Here is an 18,634-nt window from a genome sequence, read left to right on the forward strand (position 1 = left end):
GGACCTAGGACAGATCCTTGTGGCACTCCATATTTTATTGGTGATAATTGAGATGACTCCCCATTTAAATGAACAAAGTGGTAGCGATCGGACAGGTAGGATCTAAACCATCTTAAAGCCTGCCCTTGAATACCTGTATAGTTTTGTAATAGATAGATAGATAGATAGATAGATAATGATAAACATATGATAGATAGATAGATAGAGATAAACAGATGATAGATAGATAATGATAAACAGATGATAGATAGATAGATAGATAGATAGATAATGATAAACAGCTGTTTTAGATAGGAAAAACAGCTTTGTACTCCACATCCACGTACGTGTATCCCACAATGCGTCTCGTTGTTTCCTACAAACCAAACAGGCTTACAATCATAGAAATGGAAAAACTGCTAGAAAGGTAATTTACAAAAAAATAATTGCGATTAAAAGGGGTGGGGAAGAAAAACGGCTAGGAAGTAATCGCCAAGTGGTCAAATACGCGAAGTTCCTCAGGCAGGTACAACTTTATTTGCTCCTTAAAACCCATTTAACTTGCAACAGCTATTCATCACATGTGCAACAATCAGATTATCTATCAGCGCAAGTATTTTTTGTGTTTATAAAATAACTTTTGAGTACAGCACAAGGGGTTTTATAATGGCTTCAATATTGTACCCACTGAATTGAAATATATAACCTTTTCTCGGTGTTATAGTTTAGTTTAAACGCGAAGACTAACACGTGCCGCTTGTTACTTTTCTCAGCGCTGTTGAGGATGAACCAATCACCGCTGACTTGGAAAATACGATTCCGCAAAACATGCTGCGACCTTCTTTCCTTTGCATATGAAGTGCAAACCATTCAAAGTTAGAGTATATCAATGATAACCTTTACACTTTGACAAATGTTTCTAAATAGACAAAACACGTCAATGTATTTTAATGGGTAAGTGGGTTTTGTGAGCCGCAGTGCGCCCTCTATAGGAGCATTAGCATTTCGTTCACGGACAGCGGGAGGTGGATGATTACATTAGTTATTCTTCTCACTTCAGCTCATTGCTTGAAATGCATGTAGGTGAAGAGTCTCTGCAGTGTATTTGCCCGGCTACAGTGGCGCAGGACTTTCACATCATCTCCCCTCATCTTTCCCCGGTCTCTTACGTTTGGAAACCGAACTCTATCGACATGAACTCGCTCTCATCGCCGACCAAGACGCCTGTTTGCGCAAAAGTGATCTTTAATTCTCTTTTAGTCAAATGAACCTAACCGCGCCGGCCAATGTAGCCGTCTAGTGCTCAGTTCTGCCCGTTCGGAGCGTTTTGTTTGCTGGATTGTTTTCAGCTTTAATACATTCACCTTCGGATTGGCCAAAAGCATCTTCACATCAGTCGGATCAAAGAAGAGATTCGACTTTTTTTCATCCGGGAGCGGGGGATAATATGTCAAGACGCAAACAGACCAACCCTTTCAAAGTGAATTGTAGGTATCCCAGGTATCGTAAACACTTTTCATTTCCTCGTGCGTGTAAAACGGGCTTCGGGTCTCCTGGAGCTGATCGAGATCATCATGATACAGTGTGGCATTGAGATGTTTGCTTTCGTCAAGTCTTACATCCGCATTGTACTGTACGAGGACAACAGCCACAGGCCAGGCGTTCACAAACTCTCATCACAATATGTTCACAGTGCCAGCTTGTTTGAAACCTGATATAGAGGATATACACGCGATTATACACCTGAAACCTTAGTGTTTGTTGTTTGTCTTGATGAACCGAAAATATCCTCACATTCATTTACTTCTGATAATTTGCAAAGAGACTGAAGCCCTACATAACCTTAAATAATGGTCTTTATACATGTATATTAGTGCTGTAAAACGATTAATCGCGATTAATCGCATCCAAAATAAAAGTTTTTGTTTACGTAATGTATGTGTGCTGTCTATTTATTACGTAAATACACACACATGCATGTATATATTTCAAACAAATATGTTGTTTATATATTATTTATTTATAATATAAATGATATGAATTTAAATACAGACATGTAAATATTTTCAAAATATATACTGTATGTGTGTGCATTTATATATACATAATAAATATACACAGAACACACATATATATTATGCAAACAAAAACTTATTTTGTATGCAATTAATCGCGATTAATCGTTTGACAGCACTAATATATATATATATATACTACACAAGTTACTTTAGGCCTATATATGTGTGTGTGTGTGTGTGGCAGACAGTACTTACCAATAAATGAATACTACATGGACATGACGATTTTATTACTTGTAGAGACAGTGTAGTGACAGAACACTATCACATCTATGTAAGAAACCGGTTTCCTCAATGAGTAGCGTTACCCTTGACACGTGCAATTATTATTTGTTTTTATTTAGAAATGTTACTGAAATCCAATTTTGATAAATCAGCATCAAATTAACACATATGTTCACTCATAGCACGTGTTTTTGGTTTAAGGTCATGATCACCAAAACCTCATGATCCAGTTCACCTTCTGAATATGTTGAAGCTCTCATCCAACCCCAGTAACTGCATAATTATACGTTATTAGCATATCATTGTTTGCGATTCTCTCTTTATTGAGGGACACACAATCCACAATGTAAATGTGATGCGACGGTCATTAATAATCGTTGATGTATGGTGATTTATAATTTCAGATGGTTTTGAAAAGTTGCGAGTTGGCTACATTGCAGGCAGTGTTAATGAAATGTTATGATTGTCTTATAGTAATTTGTGCTGTATATAATTGATATTTTATTGTATAAAGGTGTTACCTGACTGAAGACCAAAAAAGTAACTTGCTACCCCTGCAATATATATATATATATATATATATATTTATTTACACACACTACACTGTAAAAAAATATTTTACATTTACAGTTACATATTATAGTTTTACTTTTTTTTTATTGTTTTAGTTTTTTTTTTTTTTTTAGTTAAATAAAAGTTTATTGGATTATGTTTTACAAGAAAATACCATTTCAGTCTTTCTACTCCTAAAAGTTGAATTCACTGTATTGCTGTTTCTTTGTAATTATTTGTGAAATTTACTAGCAATTTCTGAGTGAAAATAGTTTAAATTAAATCCTACACCATTTTTTTCAGTATAGTTTCCAGCAACTACTTTGTGTATTTATGATTTAAATATTTTCAGAGCTGATGAAAGTGAAAGGCTAAGACTTTTTTGTAAATGTTACTCCGTCTTTTCCATTTCATAGTGATTCTTAGTAAAAAAAAATAGGGGCTCTTGCAGACACAGTGGGGCGCACTATGGGAAACGTTACTCCATGGGAACCTGTATGACTGATCTTGTTCTTCCATCATGCCTGGCTTTGTCAATTAAGCAAAGTGAGGCCTGAATTGCTTGTCTGGGTTTATCTGATATCTGTCTATGACTATTCTTCCAGCCCACCAAACTAGACCGCGTGCGAGGGCCCCGTCCCCTGCCCGTTCTCAGGATTTGTACTGTTTTTTGGTGGGTTTGTAAAGGCTGTGGGATGGTTTGAATTCAGGAGTGCTCTCATTGTTTGGCATCCAAGTTAAGTTTTGTCTCTTTTTGTCTGTTTTGTTCCCAAACTTCCCACCCACCCTTCAATGACTTCAGCCTTTTCTCTCGTGTCTGTTGGCTGATGAGTTTGTCTCTTTGTCTGGATTCAGACAGACACTGCGTCACCTCCTGCCTACAGACACACAGACTCTGAGATAACATCACAGTGGCACAGAGGGGGGAGCGAGGAGAAGACGGAGGGAGGGTGGAGAGACAGATGTACAGACAGAACTGGCAGAGGGGGATGGGAAATGCGCTTGCATCAATCACGGGCTGACTGCCGCGGAGCCGCTCTGTTGTATCCATTCGTATTTTAACGCTGATATCCCTCATGCAAATCTTCTGTACTTGTAGATGCTCCTAAACACCCTTAGAAACCGTCCCGAGGATGCTGGGAAAGTAGGGTGGAAACTCTTGACAATCTTTGGTGATTAGTAGTGGATGTAAAGCATTACATCCGTCGGCTGTTGTTTTTCAGATGGGAAGACAACATGTGGTGGAGGCAGTCCTGAAATGGTCTGAGCTCAAATGCAGTCTAAAGCTTGCTGAAGTTCAACACGATGACTTTATAAAATCAGATTGTAGTCCACTTTGAACTTGGTCTAACAATATATCAGTAGCTTTGAGCTGAGGCAAACATCACTATTACTGTTGCTCACACATAGAGTTATGGGATAGTTCAGCCAAAAATGAAAATGCGGTCATTATTTACTCACCTTCATGTTGTTCCAAACCTGTTTGAGGTTCTTTTTTTCTGTGGAACAATGTCTTCTTTTTTTTTGTACATACACTCTTAAAAACGAAGGTTCCACAGTGATTCAATAAAAGAACTATTTTTGGTTCCCCCAAAGAATCTTTCGCTGAACAGTTCTTAATAGAACAATTTTTTCTTAGTGTAAAGAACATTTTAATAATCTAAAGGCCTAGAAACACCAAGCCGACTTCAAAGAACTAGCGGCGACGAAAGCCGACGGTGTTGTCGCCTCGCGTCGGACCAAAAAGCTGCGCTCGAACACACCGCACGGACTACAGCCGACGGCAAACTAACACGTGCGTTCTGCGCATGCGTGAGAGGAATTAACTGTCTATATCAGCAGCTATCAATAGTATATATTCGGAATGATTGGGAAAGATCACGTAACATTTAAACAGCCATCTGTCTTTACCGCCTTCATTTACGTGCTTGTTTTCATCACTTTCGCTTTAATTCTCGGGCACCGACTCGTTCGCTAAACTGAACATCCAATTAGGGCTCTCACACGCGCCGACGGTCCCGACGGCGATTCAACATTGTGAATCGGGCAAACTGTCACCGACGTGAGCCCGACGAGTGGAACGCACCAAACAAACTAGCCCGACCGTCGCTCGCCGTCGGCCCGACGATGGCCAACGGCCGACCGTCAGCTTGGTGTGTCTCCAGCCTTAAAGAACCTTATTCCACTAAAGAATACCTTTTGTGAAATGGAAAGATTCCACACTCTTAAAAATAAAGGTTCTTTATTGGCATTGATGGTTCCAAAAACATTTTTTGACATCCATGGAACCTTTCCATTCCACAAAAGGTTCTTTACATTAGTAAAAAGAAAGTAAATCATGGTTCTTCTAAGAACTGTTCACGGAAAGGTTCTTTGGGGAACCCAAAATGGTTCTTCTATGGCATCGCTGTGAAAACACCCTTTGGAACCCTTATATTTAAGAGTGTATGGATGCTCTTTATCGGCGGCAAAAAAAACAACAACTTTATTTTAGGAGTGTATAATGGAAATGAATGGCCACCAGAACTGTTTGGTTACCAACATTCTTCAAAATATCTTTTGTTTGTTTTCTGCAGAAAGTCCTACAGGTTTGGAACGACATGAGGGCGAGTGCATGATGACAGATTCATTTTTGGGTCAACTGTCCGTTTAAGGATTTTAGCAAACCCCACGGATATGGATCGATGCATCGATCAAATGACTAACAATATATGATACAATGAAAATACTTTTTCTGTATAAATGCATTTTCTCAACAACTGGAGCACCTAACTTTGTTGTCTGTGTTTTAATAGGGATACTAGAGTTGCATGTTTTAGAGAGCACAGAAGACTGAAAGACTTGTCATTGTTCAAGTCAATAAAGAGCTGTCATCAAACGATTGATGATCTTATGCAAATTGATTTTTTTGTTGTTGTTGATGTCCCAGTTAGATACAGGAGTTCAATTAAATGCTCATGCTATATTTTGGTTGCATTTGTGAGTGAATGAAAATGTAACTGGTTGTGTAAAATAGGTACATAACATCTTATCGATATATTCGTCGCAGGCACCTGAATGTTATCAAATGTTATCAAGTTTTGAGGTACCGGCAAATATCGTATTGCTGGTTAAGATAATGTCAGATTCTATCTTAATAAAACGACCGATTTACATCTCTACTAATACACACTTACGATTGATGATCTTATGCGAATTGATTTTTTTGTTGTTGTTGATGTCCCAGTTAGATACAGGAGTTAAATTAAATGCTCATGCTATATTTTGGTTGCATTTGTGAGTGAATGAAAATGTAACTGGTTGTGTAAAATAGGTACATAACATCTTATCGATATATTCGTCACAGGCACCTGAATGTTATCAAATGTTATCAAGTTTTGAGGTACCGGCAAATATCGTATTGCTGGTTAAGATAATGTCAGATTCTATCTTAATAAAACGACCGATTTACATCTCTACTAATACACACTTACTGTGTGCTGTAGCACTACCAATAAATCATGATTCTAACCCTGATCTCCAGACCAAAATTGGCCAGACAGTGATTCATCTTTTCGGAATCATTAAAATATTGAGTTTTTGAGAAGTTTTGCTTAAAGGTGTAAAATCTTAGTGCTCATAAACAGCTGTTAAAACGGAGTAGAGGCTTGGACTTGAAAACAATATTATCAGAAGGTCAATACATCAAATCAGGTGTTAATTTTACGAGAGATCCGACTCGGCTCCATTTTTGCCTAACGAACGATAAAACCGGTGGTAAAAATCACAGTCATATCTGAGGCTTGGCCCTGTAGCAACCACATAGCTACATGCTTACAACAGTTATGAAGACGATAGCAACACCTCGTCGACCTTCCAGAAACACTGTGTCGTGTTGCACTAGCACTTTCATTGGAAAGCATGCTACTGATTAAAGCAGCTTCGCAGAAGGTGTTTGGAGTAATGGGATGCATGCAGAGGGAAAAGCATCTCCGTGTGGGCGTATGGAGTGCTTCTGGAGGAGATGATTCTTACATTAGAGGCACGGACTCGGCGCAGGAGATGCGGGCTGTTTCCTCTGGGACTGCAGTGTATGTTGAGTTAAGCGTGTAACGTGGGGGTTGGTGAGCGTGAGGTGGAGTGTGCGTGTTTGTAATGTGTTAATGCAGCATCAACTATTGTTCTGATCACACAACACCACCGCAGCTCTGGCCTCTGTTGTTGATTCGGTCGGTCTTTTCTTTGAAATTCAAAATGTAAGCGAGAATTATTCAGATTCAGGCTTTTTGATGTGTTGAAAACAGTACATCTAGGATTCTTTCTACGAAGCCTGTGTTTATAATGCATTATAAGGGTATTCATTGTAATGCTTGCATAATGCCTTATATATATATATATATAAATATTTTTAAAAAAAGTAACACTTTACAGTAAGGTCCCATTAGTTAATGCATTGACTAACAATGAGCAAAAACACTTGTTACAATTTGTTAATGTTAGTTAATAATAATAGAACTGTTCATTGTTAGTTTATGTTAGGTCAGAGAGGGATGTAACGATTAACCGCGAGCCGGTTGAAAATCGATTCAAATATGTGACGATTCAAATCGGTTGAGATGCTAAACAAATTGGGATTCATTTAGGTGTAGGAGTTTATAAGAATCCATGTCTGAGGGGAACTTCTGTTTCATGCAGATATTTTCTATGAATAGTTTCACAAAACTGAAGTCAAACCATTCTGTTTTTGATTCAAATTTCGAAATTATACAATCTAATTTAGATTAAAAACTGCTCATGTTGCTAGGTAGGCGTGGCTGACTCTTAACTTTTATAAAGAATATCTCTTTGGATTTGAGACTTTAGTCTTTGCAACTTTACAGATCTTCTTTATGTACCAAGAGCTTGTAACACTCCACAGAGAAAGGAAAACTTGAAATCGCATCATATGACCCCTTTAAATAATATTAACAGATGCAACTTTTGATTTATTAATGTATTAATACATCTTGAAATTAAGTAACATTATTAAATGCTTTAGAAGTATTTTAACTAAGATGAATACTTTAGAAGTATTTTCATTGTTAGTTTGTATGAACTAATGTAGTTAACTAATGGAACCTTAAATGTAAAATCTACAATTGTGTCATTTTATGAATAATTGTAACAACATAATTAGTGTTGTCAAGATACCAGAATTATGATTTGATATGATAACTAAAATATCTCAATACAGATAGTGAACGGATAAGCACAGCAAAAACCTAAAACAACAGGAAAATTCTTAGTTTTATTAATTTAAATAACAATACTTGCAATTTAAAAAAAACTGTTACCAGTGTGTACTTTTTTCACAATACGAGTAATTTTATTTCATGACAACATAATATATCTCAAAATGGTTATTTTTGTTACTTTGTTATTATAGATGAAAGAAGAACGCAAACTATATTACTTTTTTATAACAGACAAAAGACCACATTATAAAGCCTTTGGACGTTTATTTGTCACTTTACACACACACAATATTATGCAGATCTTAAACAATGTCTAGATATGATACTTATAATACATTATAACTATAGAAACTATAATCCATTGTATCTTAAGTTGATATAATGTGTTCATTGTGTGTTATAAATCATAATACTCTTAATAGTTATAACCACAAATAGGTAAGAATTACAATGTTATAACTGTCGTTATTTGATTATTCATGAGATTTTTTTTTATAAGGCATAATATAATGCATGCATTATAATGCCTTAAAAATACCATTATAAATACAGGCTTCATACAAAGCATGACTTTTTTTTGTTATGTTTGTAGAAACAACCACAGTTCAGATTTACTCTAGATACCCGTGACATTATTGGTTGTGAGAATAGATAGCTGTATTTCCTGTAGCCACCTTATGGCCTAGATCCCTCTAGCAATTTGGCCTAAATAATATTTTAAAACGTGTGTGTTTGCTAAGGCACTATCACATATATTTGGGTCAAAGACGTTAAGATGTCCGCATCAAAAGAAATTTACAAAAGTGATTATATGTCCATAGAAAGCACATTAAATGCAAGTAAAGTGTCTACTTTTAAGGTTTCAAATACGTTTTTGGAGAATAAAATGTTATAATTTGGTTGAAATAATGTTACATTGTCATTCAGTGTAACACAATATTTACGTAAAAATTCAAACAACATGCTTATTCTGACGTGTACATATTAAAATATATCTTTTTTGTCTTTGACCCATTTATATATTTTGAAGAACGTTGGGGTCCAAACAACACTGGACCCCCATTGACTTTTGACAAAAACGATACTGATGCATTCTTCAAAATGTCGTCTTTTGTGTTCCACAGGTTTGGAACAACATGAAAAAAATTACATTTTTAGTTGAAAAACATTTAAGTATTAATGTTTGGCATGTAACTTTTTTCCCACACCATTTGTGCAACAGTCATGAATGATACCTCAACTCGTATCTATATAAAAAAAAAAATCTTACATTAAAGTGACCCAACTTGTGCCTGTATGCAAGACCTTAGCTATCACCCAGAACTAAAACTCTCTACTCTGCACTAAAACTCTATCCTAGCAACCACATAGCAATGCACTGGAAACCAAAGCAGGCAAGCCCTTAAAAACGAGTTTTAAATATATTCAGTGACTATGTCGTTTCACTCACAGGGCCTTTTCACACGACTGGGTTGTCCGGCCCGCAGCACACTTTTAAGATGGATGCTAGAGATTACTTCATTGAGGACGGGGAATGCCATAGCAACAACTCACAGGAACCTGAAGTGCAAGACAGCACAAGTGGTGAGACACACAGCTTCAGAGGCAACTCACGACTGCATGTCTGTCTGAATTTATTTCTATATTTGCTTACTGCTAATAAAACATTAAAAACAAGGAAGACAGCTGTGATTGTTTTGTGATTTCAGTGTTGAGTCTTAGAAAAGAAAAGCAAGGTGACCTGTGATGGAGCCGTTGATAACATTACTTTTTTCCCCCTATGCTGCCAGACGACGGTGATAGTGATTTTGACAAAGACGACTCCTCAAATGCCTCTGCTGATGACAGCATGACAAGTAATAAGAGCAACCACGGCCCCATACTACATGATGACGTCAAGGAGGTGAGTGATGGAGGTTTAATGTAAGAAGTAGATTGTTGTGTGTTTATCTTAAATTCTTCTGTCATGATTTGCATGACAGCATTGTCACAGACAACTCGTTACTTACTGTAAAATGCCTTGCAAAGAAAAAAAAAAATCAGCCGTGTATCGTATCGTGAGGTACCATGTGATTCCCACCCCTACAATATACAGTGGGTACGGAAAGTATTCAGACCCCCTTAAATTTTTCACTCTTTGTTATATTGCAGCCATTTGCTAAAATCATTTAAGTTAATTTTTTTTCCTCATTAATGTACACACAGCACCCCATATTGACAGAAAAACACAGAATTGTTGACATCTTTGCAGATTTATTAAAAAAGAAAAACTGAAAAATGCTCAGTATTTAGTAGAAGCACCCATTTGATCTAATACAGCCATGAGTCTTTTTGATGCAACAAGTTTTTCACACCTGGAATTGGGGATCCTCTGCCATTCCTCCTTGCAGATCCTCTCCAGTTCTATCAGGTTGGATGGTAAACGTTGGTGGACAGCCATTTTTAGGTCTCTCCAGAGATGCTCAATTGGGTTTAAGTCAGGGCTCTGGCCGGGCCATTCAAGAACAGTCACAGAGTTGTTGAGAAGCCACTCCTTCGTTATTTTAGCTGTGTGCTTAGGGTCATTGTCTTGTTGGAAGGTAAACCTTAGTTCCAGTCTGAGGTCCTGAGCACTCTGGAGAAGGTTTTCGCCCAGGATATCCCTGTACTTGGCCGCATTCATCTTTCCCTCGATTGCAACCAGTCGTCCTGTCCCTGCAGCTGAAAAACACCCCCACAGCATGATGCTGCCACCACCATGCTTCACTGTTGGGACTGTATTGGACAGGTGCCTGGTTTTCTCCACACATACCACTTAGAATTAAGGCCAAAAAGTTCTATCTTGGTCTCATCAGACCAGAGAATCTTATTTCTCACCATCTTGGAGTCCTTCAGGTGTTTTTTTAGCAAACTCCATGCGGGCTTTCATGTGTCTTGCACTGAGGAGAGGCTTCCGTCGGGCCACTCTGCCATAAAGCCCCGACTGGTGGAGGGCTGCAGTGATGGTTGACTTTCTACAACTTTCTCCCATCTCCCGACTGCATCTCTGGAGCTCAGCCACAGTGATCTTTGGGTTCTTCTTTACCTCTCTCACCAAGGCTCTTCTCCAAACCCGTAAGACCTTTGTTCATCTTCGGAACACAATTTAAGATATTAAATTTGCGCGCGCGTTCACGACAGTATGATGACGTCATTACGCCGGATCTGTGTCAGCGCCGCCACACGCTCGCGTCATGGTACTGTCGTGAACGCGCGTCCACAAGTGACGCAGTAGAAACGAAAATGTGGAATAAAGTCGTTATTTTTGTTTTCTTTGCGCTAAAAAGTATTCTCGTAGCTTCGTAACTTTACAGTTGAACCACTGTCACACGGACTACTTTGTCGATCATCTTAGTACTTTTCTGGACCTTGATCTTGGTAGTTACCTTGCTGTCTATGGGAGGGTCAGAGAGCCCTCAGATTTCATCAAAAATATCTTAAATTGTGTTCCGAAGATGAACGAAGGTCTTACGGATTTGGAACAACACGAGGGTGAGTAATTAATGACAGAATTTTCATTTTTGGGTGAAATAACCCTTTAAGCATGTGGAACTTTTAAAGGACACTGATTGTCGTTTTATTTACAAGTCTGTGTGACTTCATTAAATTTTTTAATTCAATTCAATTCTTTGTCATCCCACCTCACCGATTGTTGGCATCTTTAAGGGTTGATAGATATTTTTGTAGGGTGACTCATGGCTCTATAGAAACCCAGTTGACACAACAGTTGGAATGAGTCACAGGGCTTATGTATCCATTTGTCTGCCACACCACTCAAGTGCTGCATAAGTCATCCACAGCTACAGTCATTAGCAGTTTCAGGGAATAGTCACTTGTGTGCAATCATTCTATATATAAAAAAAAAATATTACACTACATTTCAGACTATAAGTCTTGTTACTCTAAACTTGGCTATCATTGTAACTGTTTGTTGTTGCATTGTGTCTGTTAGGAGAACGAGGAGGGGACAGACCAGGGGAGCAGTTTTGTATGTCCTCTTTGTTCCCTGGAGTTCAATAGCCCAGATCAGCTCATCGCACACGTCTACCAGGTGAGGACACCACTACCTAAGCCTATTGTATCTTTTAGACTCTTTTTACACCTTAGACTCTTTCTATCTTGGGTGATCCAATCACAAGTGGACAGTGCTAAATACATGTGTACTGGGGTCCAAAATGTTTTGTGATCAGATCACTCAACTACATTCGGAGCTCATCAGTTATGTGCAGATTGTAAAGCACACCTAAAGGCCAGAATACACAACATGACTAAAACAATAGGCATCATACTTGCTGACTTTGACTTTGGGCATCATATACTAAACAAATGGGGATCACACACTAACTGAACACAACAAACTCACACTTAGTGACAAATGAAAACAGTATGTGTACTAAAATCAGCTCAAAACATGTTTTGTATCCTCAGACTGGATGGAATCCAAATCTGAAGCGAAAAAATTGCAGTCTGCATCAATCGTACACTTCACGAATTTCTGTGAAATGTGTCAAAATTGGCAGTCTGGCTCTGTTTTTCGTTAAAAAATCTATGCAAAAGTTGCTTAATACATCCCAAATTTAAAATAAATTCTTTCATCATTCACTCAATCGTTTGCCATTCCAAACCTGTAATATTTTCTTTCTTTCATGAGGAGAAATTATGATGTACTAATCGCCCTTTTCAAATTATTTACAATGAATGGAGACTGCCTCAAATGTTAAGTCCATTTTTGCATGCTTTTTGAAACTTGAAATATCTAGTCCCTGTTGTAATTGCTTGGAAACAATGACCAGTGCATTATTAAAAAATGGTCTAGAAGACAAAGTCATATGGGTTTGGAACAACAGAAAGTTGAGTGAATCATGACAATTTTTATTTTTGGACTGTTCCTTTAAGTCTCTTCATTTCAGAAGAATTTATGTATGAAATCTCTTTGTGTCTTATTGTCTATGTACAGCATACACCTGTGGGTGACAGTAAGAGTTATGTCTGTCCTGTTTGCGGAAGAGCTCTCAGTTCCCCAGGCTCTCTTGGTCGCCATCTTCTCATCCATTCAGAGGACCGACTGTCCAACTGTGCCGTATGTGGGGCTCACTTCACAGACACCAACAACTTTAACAGGTCAGCTCTTTACTCAAGACATGATTTTACTAGGATAATGTGATTCATTGTTGTTTCTAACTGTTTCCTGGTCTGAAATTTTAGGGAAAAGTTGAAGGAGTTCCTCGACACAAGCAGTATAGAGATCAACAGTGATGGTGAGGCCTGTGCCATGTCCGACTCTTTACCCAGAAGCACTATGACTAACCCAAACACAAGTCCTGGTCCTGGACTGACCTCATTGCCAGATGGTCTTCTCCCTTCTGCACCTCCTCTTCACTCGCTCTCTGATAGCCTTAATCCTCCAAACACAGGACTTCCGCCTCTTCCAGACCTCATGAACCCTATGCCCGTGTACCCAGCTGGGGTTTTGTTGGTCTGCAACGGCTGTGTAGCCTACCAGCAGCTTGTGGATGCCCAGTCGCCGTCCATGCGGAAATGGGCGGTCCGTAGGAAGAACGAACCTGTAGGGGTGCGGATGCAGCGGCTTGAACGTGAGCGAACGGCCAAGAAGACCAAGCGGGCATGTGAGTCACCAGAGGAGCGGGAGATGCGCCGCTTACGAGACCGTGAGTCAAAGCGGTTGCAAAGGATGCAGGAGACAGACGAACAACGGGCACGTCGTCTGCAGCGAGACCGGGAAGCCATGCGACTCAAGCGTGCCAACGAGACACCCGAGAAGAGGCAGGCGCGGCTAATCCGTGAGAGGGAGGCCAAGAGGCTAAAGCGGCGCTTGGAGAAGATCGACCCATCGCTGAGAAACCAGATCGAGCATGACCCTGCTGCGATGGCTGCGCTCACTGCTGATATGAGTCTATTCCAGTTTTCCTTTCCCATGTCTGTCCCGTCTATGGACAATGGGTTGTTTATGAAGCTTCCCTAACAAGCACAGCTCCAAACACCTCTCAGCCCAACATTCGAGAAGAATTTGCCATTCTTAAAGAATAACTATCTTGAACATAACTGTGATGAGAAGGTTATGGTCTTGCAGATTCAAGGAGGTGCTCAACCTGACAGCGATTTGCAGTGATGTAGGCACCAGATGTCTTTCATTTTCAAAGAGAGATTTGAGGCGACATGATAGACCATGAGTTGCAATGCAACAATGTTGACCAGAGTTCAACTTTATGCAGATAGGCGGCAACACACATGGAGACTACCAATTGGAGTGTAGACAGCGAAGTTCACATTTTCCTCTTCCTACTACACTTGGATATCGCAGTTGAGGACAGAAGTGGTTCTACAGGATAGACAAGACCGGCAATTGCACCCCCTAAGGGTGGCGGATTAGAGTAGTCAACAGCAAGAGCTTGGCAATGTTTAGCAGGCTACAATGACATATTCGATAATCCCTCTAGGGGCCTTCATCCCTTTAACTACGATTTCAGTAAAAAAATCAAAAGAAGAGCAGGCATCATACAGATGATATTCCCATCTGGTAGTCAGAAGAGGAAAGAGGAGTCTGCGGCACCAGAGTCCCTTACAATCACAACCAGTCAAGTAGGAACACCTACTAGCAACCAACAGCATGTCGACTTGCCGACCTCCAGTGATTTAATTGCGGTCAGTGTGAACAACCCTTTATGGATCTCTGTAACAAACTGACTTACATAATTAACTGAACTTGTATAAGAAAATTCCGACATTCACAGAAGGGCAAACATGTTACCCTCTCTGTAAGCATGTTTTAGGAGACTTGTCTACTTTGTTTTCAAGGCTCAGCCTTTTAGCCGTCTTTCTTCAGAGCAGTGAGATCCTTCCAGAAGGAGGTTCTCGGTTTGCACACAGACCTACAGTGACAGGAGTGAGACATGTAGCCACACTCCACACTCAGCCTACTCTTCAAATTTGCCAGTCTAAAAGGTTGGAGTTTACCTGCAACTATGGCTCACCTCCCAGGACCCTAGATTGGGTCACTACTAACTCATACTCACAGAAGCAACTACCTCACCATGGGATCCTTGCATGGCCTAGTCACACCTGTGGCCTCAACCGGAACCACAGGGGCCATGCAGGTCCACACACTGACTTACTGTTCCCTATGCCAACACACACTCTAGTCCAAGGGTGTCCAACCTTGCTCCTAGAGGGTTCATCCTCCAGAGTTCACCCCTGAACCATCTAATCAAGGTATTCAGGGTTACAAGAAACACCCAGGCAGGTGTGTTGGAGCAGATTGGAGCTAAACTCTCCATGATGGGGGCTGTCCTAGAGCAGGATTGGACACCCCTGGTATTATCATTGCTCTACATGTTCGCCGAAACGACAACACCTTATTTAAATGCTGTTTGAGTGCCGCTGACCCAAATGCTGAAATCTAAATGGGCTTGCAGTCTCGTGGTCTTTGCTTATGCAGTTTTATGTTCACAAGACCATAAGGTGCCCTACTTGTCACAAATGACAAGGATGGCACCTTTACAGCCACTGTATCCCTCAGTGCACCCTTTAGTTGAGCCTGGTGCGGACTTTGGAAACGGATTGCTACCCGAGAGTCTATGCGGTTTTATATCACTTAAGTGTGGACTTCAAGAAGGACTTCAAGGGCTGAGGGTGCCATTTGGGACAAGGCCTCTTGTGGCGACTTTGTCCTTTTTTAAAAGAGAAAGGTGCAGATGTACTGTTAAATACTAAAAGTATCTGTTTCAAAGCACATTCAGACACACTTCTCTGACCTCCGAAAGGCTTTATACCTTATCACAATGCTACACGGGTTGATATTTGTCTAGGAACTCAGGGATGGTGTGGATCACCGGCATCCTCACGACCTGAGAACGCAGAGGTGCAGGAGACCTCCTCTTCCTCATTCTTCATTATTATTTCTCTTGTTCAGACTGCAAACTCCTCACCTGAGCCAAAATGTCGATATGGATATTACACAACTCCATGACGTCTCAACTAACCAACCAGTCTCTGCCCTCTGCTGCTGTCACTGTACTGTATAACGTGTATGTTACCTCTTTAAACCAGTGCGGACCCGCACTGGACCTGGGAATGCTTGTTGTTAATGGTGAGGTACTTAGTGTGTGCTAGATCTCTATGGCAACATGCATAGTGTACAAATTCAAATTGTTGCCTTTGTCACTGGAAAGTTGTGCTTTGGTTTTATATTTAATGATTTAAATGAATTTGTGTGCTAATTCTATGAGATGTGCAATGATGTAAAGGTTTAGCGAATGCATGTACAATGAAACAATCAGGACAAAAACTTCCAGAGAGAAATCCCTCCTATATGAAGCAGTGATGATGCTGCATATGTATGTAAAAATTTAAATGACAAGGTAAAGACACATTCACATTTCACACTAATTAAAAGGTGAAGTGTGTAATTTCTGCGCAATATCTGATTGCAAAGGCAGATGCCAAAATAACACTTGCATCCCAAACACTGCCCCCTGTCTTCCACCATTCACCAAACAGGTACTCCCACCAAAAAATTCAAACCAGTTCAGAAGTTGACATGTTAGAACGCCCAACAAACAAAGCATAAGCACCGCAGTGTTTATGGTAGTGGTTCTTAAACTTTTTGGGTTAACCACGTCAAGAGTAAAACTACAAAAGCAGACCAGCAAATTTCATTTTAGGGTCTCATCCAATGCCCTTTTCACCGATTCTGTCTTGAGCCACAGTTCTATACATTTTCCAGAAGGCTGTTTTGTTCTTATTTTATAGAAATGAATGCTTCTTTTAGCTAATAAACCAATGAGCCGACTGTTTGCAAGCTAATTGGACCAAACTCACATTACGTACATTGACATATAAAGACAGATAACAAAACACTTTGTCATAAAATGAATGTTAATTAATTATGTTAATTAGTCGGTTTGTTCAATGTTGGTGCTTATGTTATTTATTTACGTCTTTTTTATTGACTAAACTCGCAAACCACAGTTTGAGAACCACTCTGCATGTAAAGTTGGGAGAACATTACACACATAACCTTGAAACCTTACTCACTGCTCAGTGTGTCATATTGGGCGGAAGGGTCAGTCATGTTAAAACGGACCACTGTACATCTGTAAGTACCTCTTGAAAACAGGGTAGACTGTGTGAGTGTATGGTATGTCTTGTATTTCATTCCAATACTTATAACAATTTATTTATTACTACAGTGAATGACGCACATTTCAGTGTTTTAAATTCACAATGTTGTCATTACCTTCTTTAGAGATACCTCTAATACTCATAGCGAAGCAGCTGAGCTTTCCCGCACAGTTGAAGGCAACTGGATACTGGTCCCACGTTTATGCTGTCGTGAAGTATTAATGATGGGCTCCTTAAGAAAAAGAAAGGATTTAATGTACATGTGATGAAGCATCACTATGCAATTGAGAGCTGTACTCAAGAAACTTTGTATTACTACTATGCAGTTGATATGAAAGTAAATGGACTCAAATGCTCCAGATCACAAACCTCAGGCAACTCTTGACAGTCAAGCCATTGGTCCTCAAGTCCGTAACCTCACCCACGAGATCCATCCTTAGCTTTGTTTTCAGTTACTCCATTGATAAGGACCGAGTTGTAGTTGATGTATGCACATTCAGGAAGAGCAATGCAATTTTTACGATCAATACCCTGAAATTCATTATAAAGCAGTTATTTTGTACAGTAGCATCAAAGTTGTGGAAACCCATCCTGATGCAATGAAAAAAATCAAATGATTCGCTGTAGTCCAGAACGAGATGTTGGCAGGATGCATTGTCTATTTTGAAGAAAAAATATATATAAAAGAGTATTTTCAAACATTAACCCCGTTTAGTCTGCATTATTCCTAAACTAGTATTTTTAGTGGTATGCATTGCCATGTGACATGTTATGTATTAAACAACCATTTTCTTTTACATGTCTGTGCATGTAAGTCAGTAAACCCCTGGAAATGGAACTTGCATGTTATAAAATACATGTTCTAAATGCATTTATATACGAGCTTTTCATTAAGGATTGGAGTTCAGTAATGACTTGCCTTTTTGTCAGTCTATCTAGATATTTTCATGATAATGTTTACAAATCTAAAAGGCCAAAATGAATGAAACTTAATGAGAGTGACTAGAATAACACTGATCACAATGCCAAATGGTCCTGTTCAGAAAGCTCTGTTATTGGCTAACCAGATTGAAAGCTCGTCATGAAAAGCAGGAACAGAATGTGGAATAAACATTGATTTTACTGCTATGAGCGTTTCTGTCTTTCTCTCTAGAAAAAGTATATACATATGTAAAGTGGGATTAAAACCTCTGAGACCACATTGAAAATCTGGTATTCAAAAATTGTCATGAAAAAAAAAATCAAGCATTTTCAGGAATGGTCTCAGACTTTCAGGCCCCACTGTAATAAAAAGATGCATTGTACTTGAATTTGGTCACAATACGTTTTGATTCAATCATCTTAATTATTTTCAAAAGTTTGCTGAAAACAAAAAAATATTTCACCCCTTTGTGGAATATAAAAAAAAAGAGCAATACACAAAGTTAT

General features: G+C 39.2%; 1 protein-coding gene across 2 annotated transcripts; it reads left to right on the forward strand.

Annotated features, from left to right (window-relative positions):
* The first annotated feature begins 1,075 nt into the window (after positions 1-1,075).
* Positions 1,076-18,334, forward strand: LOC107747380 (zinc finger protein 821-like). 2 transcript variants are annotated; one of them, XM_016561844.1, is made up of 6 exons: positions 1,076-1,479; positions 9,500-9,631; positions 9,838-9,950; positions 12,018-12,116; positions 13,023-13,186; positions 13,271-18,334. In XM_016561844.1, exons 2-6 carry the CDS (start codon positions 9,547-9,549, stop codon positions 14,046-14,048), a joined length of 1,239 nt encoding a protein of 412 aa, XP_016417330.1. In that variant the 5' UTR covers positions 1,076-1,479; positions 9,500-9,546; the 3' UTR covers positions 14,049-18,334. The 2 variants fall into 2 exon arrangements, with proteins under 2 accessions (XP_016417330.1, XP_016417329.1); XM_016561843.1 differs by having other exon boundaries at positions 1,076-1,466.
* Positions 18,335-18,634: the final 300 nt, after the last annotated feature.

The sequence above is a fragment of the Sinocyclocheilus rhinocerous genome, unplaced genomic scaffold (assembly GCF_001515625.1).
Source record: "Sinocyclocheilus rhinocerous isolate Xijiao unplaced genomic scaffold, SAMN03320098_v1.1 scaffold3972, whole genome shotgun sequence".
Lineage (NCBI taxonomy): Eukaryota > Metazoa > Chordata > Actinopteri > Cypriniformes > Cyprinidae > Sinocyclocheilus > Sinocyclocheilus rhinocerous.

Coding starts and splice junctions, on each gene's coding strand:
- LOC107747380 (XM_016561843.1), top strand. CDS start 1,427: ATGTCAAGACGCAAACAGACCAACCCTTTCAAAGTGAATT. Junction 9,951..12,017: donor TACATGATGACGTCAAGGAG/GTGAGTGATGGA, acceptor TGTGTCTGTTAG/GAGAACGAGGAGGGGACAGA. Junction 12,117..13,022: donor TCATCGCACACGTCTACCAG/GTGAGGACACCA, acceptor GTCTATGTACAG/CATACACCTGTGGGTGACAG.